This window comes from Anopheles funestus, chromosome 2RL (genome assembly GCF_943734845.2).
Source record: "Anopheles funestus chromosome 2RL, idAnoFuneDA-416_04, whole genome shotgun sequence".
Classification (NCBI taxonomy): Eukaryota; Metazoa; Arthropoda; class Insecta; order Diptera; family Culicidae; genus Anopheles; species Anopheles funestus.
In genome coordinates, this window is record NC_064598.1 from 83,422,468 (window position 1) to 83,429,073 (window position 6,606).

Below are 6,606 nucleotides of genomic sequence, written 5' to 3' on the forward strand. Positions count from 1 at the left end.
AGCAAAATCATTCAAAGAAAATATTTTTATTTTTAAATTCACCAAACATTGAAATTTACTCAAAAACTTAATTAGAAAAAAATATGCTTTTTAATTTACATATAGTCATTCCATAACTTCAACTTTCTAATAGATTCTTTAACGTTTTAGTTCAAATTAAATAAAGGTGAATAAAAATGGTTAAAATTTCTGCCATCACAAGGGTTAATCTTAAACGAACAAGATGCCGTTTTTGTTTTTCTTGTTCGGAGATCACTTTTCAATGCAACGACTGAACAGAACTCAAACTTGCTCAGCTGTTGCAAAGACCGGTTTGTTGCTCGGAACGTCAAACAATAAATAATTTCTCCTCTATTTCCGTTCTCTCCTTTGCCATACGTTGGGTCAACCAGAAGTCAGAATACCAAGTGGTTTATGTTACCCTCAAACACACACACACAATATAGAAAATCGTTGGTGTTGCGAAGCATTCGTATCGGTTCATTTTCCGAGAAAAATTAAACACACAAAAGGAAAATTAAACTTTCACACTACAAAATGCCGGCTTCAATGCAAGTGTGTAAAAGAACCAAACAAAAAAATCACGAAAAAAAAATCGCATCATAATAAAGAACTCAAACTTCCGCTCACAATGCCAAAATAAAAAAAAAATCCCTTTTTCCCATCGCTTCATCGTATTTGAGCAAGCGTTACCCCAACAGCGTTTACACTTGTATTGTTTTGTAATCGTTTCACCAAAACGTGGGTGTGATTTTCTTTGTCCGCTTCTCAGCGACAGATAAAAGTGACACCTACACAGAGCCACTTCACGATGGTACGTACTCTCGGTATTGTTTTATATCAGTTAATGCGTTCATTCTCTCGAGAGATTAAACACCACCAAGTCGTGGGAAAATGTTTGGGATGCGCATTGAAAAGGATGGAAAATAGCAAACATTTTCCAAGTGGAGAATAAACATTTACTTTTCGAAATTTGCTTCCAATTAAAGAGTTTTAAAAGGGATGACGCCTTAGAAAAAAGATGAAAATAATAAAGAAAATTCTTTCTAACAAATTGATTAATTCTTTTCTACCGGAAAATCGTATCTCCCTATCCCATTGTTCAGTGAGAATGAGTTTTCTTCACGCATGGCGGGGGGTGGTATAGCGTTTTGGGCAGAAAAATCTCACAGCATCCCTTAGGATACGGCGCTCTCTTTCCTTCTCTTTATCTCTTGTTTTGCATTCAAATGTGTGGGTGATCTTTCTATTTCGCTCACACACGAAAGCGTGCATGATTGTTGCATTTTATTCACCATTGGTTCGCAGCGCACACGTTCATGGAGCACGTTCTTCGAACTTTGTGTAATTTACAGTTTACAAGCGAAGGAAGAGAAAGGAAAATTATTTCAAACATTAAGAAATATGTGAGTATTTTCTTAGGAAGCTGTCTAAACCTTCAAATGGTGTAAAGTGTAGTGTAGAAACGATTAATCTTTATCTACCAAGAACTTTGTTTGAACGCTGTAAGGGAGCTTCACTTCACGCGTGTGTAAAGTGATAAAAGCGACCCAAGCTTCACGTAGCGTATGCTTTCATCGCTGTATGTGTTTGATATTGAAAAACTGCATAATAGCATAGGCTTAAGGAATTTGTTATTGTTGGCAGACAACCCAAGTGTAACAAAGAGAGCAAAAAGGCAACATTCTTCAAGGAGCAACAGAGATGTGGAGCATGTGAAAGATTAGATGGAGTTTTTAGGGGTAGTTGGGGAGAATCGATTTTTAATCCAAGCCGGTCAACCCGAGAGAGAGAGAGAGAGAGACACAGAGCGTTGCGGCCGGAGAACCAGAGAGAAGGCTTCAAACGAAAGTGAAATGGATAGGACACAGACACAACAACGTAGGAGAAAAAAATACAATCAAAGAGAGAGAGAGAGAGAGAGAGAAGCTGCAGTGTAGTATGCTGCTGCTGCTGCCACACTACACACTACTACGCATCCCTTCGCTGTAGCTAACCGGACCATCGGATGTGCTAACGGGGCACACTATATGGGACGGCATCGGCGTTGCGTACCCCCCCAAGACAGCGGATACACCACTACACCCACAGCGGACGATGGCCAACGATTTAAGTAGTTGAACCGCGCTTTAAAACGAACGCACTTAAGTTACAGCAGCGGTACGAGAAGCAGCGGCGTGCTTTCGCAGCAGCAGCAGCAGCAGCAAAACTTCTTCACGGCAGAGGAAGCGCAGAAGGAGCTGTGTGTGGCAGTTTCAGCTGGTTAGTGTGTTTCCTGGCTTTGGCACCCCTTTTTTGATTTCGGATACAAAGCAAACAAAAATGTCCCTAATTTTCTTGAAGCAGGGGACGTTCTCCGAATTCTCTGTAAGGTTTCCGGCAACTCTCGTTTTTCCCTTTATCCTTAAAAGTGCATTCGTCCAGTTTGTGCGTGTGTTTTTTTTGGGAGTTTGTGTGTGCGTGTATCTTCTTTCCAGTTGCAACGTTGCCCAGACGACGATAATGCGGCATTTATCTTCGTATTATTCTTGTTGCTGTTGAACGGCTTGCTTGAATAGCAACAGCAGTGATAGTTTTTTTTTTGTTGTTTTTTACAATCAACCTTTGTCCCATACAGTGTAGTGCCAATAACCGAGTGCGTGTGTCAGGAATTGGATTTATAAAAATTAGCTAAGTAGCAGTACCTTTGTTCCATCCTAATATTTCGCTCTCTTTCCATCTGTTTCGCAGGAATTATAAAATCACTAGCACGTCTAGCAGCAGCTGATTCCGTACACTCATCCTGGAGTTAAAACTTTGAACGGCTTTAAATTAAAGCGGTTTTTTAGTATCCCGACAGCGCACAAAAAAAAACTCAACCACGAGAAGTGCTCGAAAAGACATCACTACCTACATACTACTAAACTACGAAAGGTGAAACGTGTGCGTCCATGCGAGAGTGAGCGTGTGAATATTTGTACCGCGCGTACGGAAAAGCAGTCGATAGTGTGTGCACATCTTTAGCCAATCCAAGTAGACCTGTACGGGCCATCGACACTTCATTTTGTGATAGAAATTCAACGTAGTCGGTAGCTAAATTAATCCTGTGAAATCTCGCACACAGTTCTGTGGTTGTGGAAGATACGTGTAGAAAAATCATTCGTTTTCAAATATTATAAAATTTTGCGTCCGAAGCAACGACCGTTTGTGAAGTGGTATTTTGTTCAAACCGTGTTTTTTGTCGCTCTCTCTCTCGCTTTGTGTGTGATCATCCTCCGTAACCCGAGCGTGTGAACAATCTCAAAATGGCCCTCCGTGTAGTTGGTCTTCTGATACGCCAGGAGCTGTCCAGTCTGGCTAGCAAACCGTCGGTGCGCATGATCAGCACCAGCCGTGGACCGAACTGTGCCAAGATCCTGGAGCATTCGCCGAATGCGCACCTCAACAAGACGCTGCTGGATCGATACACCCGGCTAAAGTACGATCCGAAGTACGTGCAGGCCACCTACGTTTGGATCGACGGTACCGGTGAGAACGTGCGGCTGAAGGATCGCGTTCTGGACTATGTGCCGAAGAAGGCGGAGGATGTCCCGGCCTGGCAGTATGATGGCAGTTCCACGTACCAGGCGCTCGGTGGTAACTCGGACATGAAATTGGTTCCGCGCGCCCTGTACAAGGATCCGTTCAAGGCCGGTGAGAATGATGTGATCGTGCTGTGCGATACGTACCAGCCGGATGGTAAGCCGACCGCTTCGAACCATCGGGCGGCCATGCAGGACGCGTACAACCGTACCAAGGATCTGGAACCGTGGTTTGGTATTGAGCAGGAGTACACCTTCCTTGACATTGATGGACGTCCGCTTGGATGGCCGGTCGGTGGATTCCCTGGACCGCAGGGTCCATACTACTGTGCCGCCGGTGCCCAAAACGTGGTCGCGCGCGACATTGCCGAGGCTCATGCCGTGGCCTGTCTGTACGCTGGCGTACAGTTCGCCGGTACCAACGCGGAAGTAATGCCGGCCCAGTGGGAGTACCAGGTCGGACCGGCCCTCGGTATGAAGTGTGCCGATGATCTGTGGATGTCGCGCTACATTCTGTGGCGCATCGCCGAAGACTACGGCGTGGTGGTAACGTTCGACCCGAAACCGATGGAGGGCAACTGGAACGGTGCCGGTGGTCACTGCAACTTCTCCACGAAGCCGATGCGCGCCGACAATGGCATCAAGGCGATCGAGCAGGCGATCGAGAAGCTGTCGAAGAAGCACGATAAGCACATCAAGGCGTACGATCCGCGCGGTGGAAAGGACAACGAGCGCCGTCTGGTCGGACGGCTCGAGACGTCATCGATCGACAAGTTTAGCTGGGGCGTGGCCGATCGTGGTACGTCGGTGCGCATTCCGCGCGGTGTAGCCGACGCTAAGAAGGGCTATCTGGAGGATCGTCGTCCGAGCTCGAACTGTGACCCTTATGCAGTGTGCAATGCCATCCTTACTACCTGCCTGTTGGACGAATAAGCATGGCCTGGTGCGAGCTGGAAATGAAAGACATTCTCTCCCTTCACCCAGTCCCAACTCCCGCTACCTTTCAGTTAACCCACCGCTGCTCGGGAACGATGACGCAATGATGCCCACACATGAATGAACAAGCGAAACCCTCCTATATACACCAGCAGAAGATGCCGGGGATATTGGAAAATAACCTAACACGCAAGCAACTCTACAAAATTACATGTATACGTTTTTGTTATTTTTTTTTAAACCCTTGCTTACAACAAGGACATTATTAATTGTGCAGTTATGTTTTTATATGGGTCACGACTCAAGGAAAACCCATTCAATGTAGGAAAAGCTCCCACTATATGGGAGAGAAAGAGAGCCAGAGATAGAAGTAGTATGGAATGCATGCAACATGTCAAGACTTTCACGATGTGAACTCGATGGACTGATGATGATGACGATGATAATGGCGATAGCGTTGGGAACGTACGGGAGTGTACATTTGTGAGTTGCTTTTTTTTAAAACGGAACCGCTTTTATATAGATGTGTCGACTTTTTTTTACAATAATGTAAACCCGGAGGTATTTCTATTTTACAACACGTAGGAAGGAATTGTACAAAGTTGAGCGAGCGCAAAGACATGCGAAGCGGGAAAATTTTAAGCTACTCATCGGTGAAAAAATGCATATTTTGTTTGGTTTGTTTGTATACGGGGTAGGTGCATTTTTAAAAAAAAGTTTTATTTGAAAACAACAGAAACGCTACATTTCATCAATGGAGCTCGTTTTTAACTCATTGACAAACGGCGTCTTTAGAAAGGGGGGAAAAACACAGAGAAATGATATTTAATCCCAAGGGACAGCATGTGCATTATTTTGAGAGAGAAAAGAGAGAGATAAAGGGAGATACAACTAATAAGAACCAGAGGAAAAAAGAAACTAGCTTGAAATGGAAGGAAGAAATCATCGCAAATTCCGATCCTCGTTATCAAATCGAAGGAACACTTAACGCGTGAAAATACCACTTTCGAGCATAACTAACAGAAAGACATTGGAGTGATTGTGTACGTGTGTATGTGTGCAAGGGACAGAGAAAGAGAGAGAGATAAAAAAGATAAAAATTATCATAGCTGTTAAAATACTTGTTGTTTTAGAACGTAAGTCCAGTATGATGTGTAAGTGGTTCTATCAGAGAAGAGAAAAAACAGAATATAAAACTAAATAAAAAAAAACATAATCGAGTTCAGTACATGATCGGAAAATGGAAAAATTCTAATAATTCTAATCATCTATCTAAACAGTGTTTTAAAATCGGCAGCCAATAATTGACAACATGATATCAAATCGCAAATCAAGGGTAGATTAAAAGGAAACCAAGAAGAGAAGATAAGCTAATAAAAATATTAATAAAATCAAACATTAAATCACAGCTTCAAATTGGTCTTATTGGTACATTCGAGAAAGCAAAATTTTCCCTCAGGTCGCTCTCGCTCTTGGTAAGTTATTTTTAGCCGGTTCCTCCTTCCTCTTTGATGGTAGGAAAAGTCATTTTTAGCGACCATGCTTAACCTCCGATTGGATGTGGACACACCGGCTTAATGATGATACCCGTCATCACCAGCAATATCGTTTGACCTTCTCATCATTTTCAGGAATTTACATACACAACCTCAGCACCGCTGGGAGATCCCATTGCAGATCAGATGGCACTGGATCGTTTTTCTTTATTTGTTTTTTTTTGGTGCTGTTTGGTTCATTCTACTTAGCTTATTTCTTATTGCCTCCAAGACCTGCTCGATGTTTGTTTACATTTCGCCGTAAAAATCGATTCCTTGAACTCCAAGACCATGGGACCTGTCCTTTACTGCCATGTCAGCTAAAGGTTGGCGTTGGAAGTTGTTTTTTTTTGGTTGTTGTTATAAAGAAGGGTAGATCTCGGCTACATACCCCCCAAAAACATTGTACATTGTTTCAACGGAACACCACCCCGAAGGCCCTGACAGCTGATTAGTTGACGTGCTGAGTGCCTAGGCATAACAACAAAATCACTTTCACTAGGTTCGTTGCTTTTGGTGCGACCGGGTTCGCGATGGATGGTTGCCGAAATAACGATTTCGTACCACTTATGTAA

General features: G+C 43.4%; 1 protein-coding gene across 2 annotated transcripts; it reads left to right on the plus strand.

The window, feature by feature from the left end:
• The first annotated feature begins 1,286 nt into the window (after positions 1–1,286).
• On the plus strand, positions 1,287–5,912 carry LOC125764519 (glutamine synthetase 1, mitochondrial). Of its 2 annotated transcripts, none has more exons than XM_049428864.1 (2): positions 1,287–1,406; positions 2,731–5,912. In XM_049428864.1, the coding sequence occupies exon 2, from the start codon at positions 3,285–3,287 to the stop codon at positions 4,491–4,493; it is 1,209 nt and encodes a 402-aa protein (XP_049284821.1). In that variant the 5' UTR covers positions 1,287–1,406; positions 2,731–3,284; the 3' UTR covers positions 4,494–5,912. The 2 variants fall into 2 exon arrangements, with proteins under 2 accessions (XP_049284821.1, XP_049284820.1); XM_049428863.1 differs by lacking the exon at positions 1,287–1,406 and adding an exon at positions 2,080–2,262.
• Positions 5,913–6,606: the final 694 nt, after the last annotated feature.

Bases quoted from the DNA above. Each gene is read 5' to 3' on its own strand.
- LOC125764519 (XM_049428864.1), top strand. From the start codon at position 3,285: ATGGCCCTCCGTGTAGTTGGTCTTCTGATACGCCAGGAGCTGTCCAGT.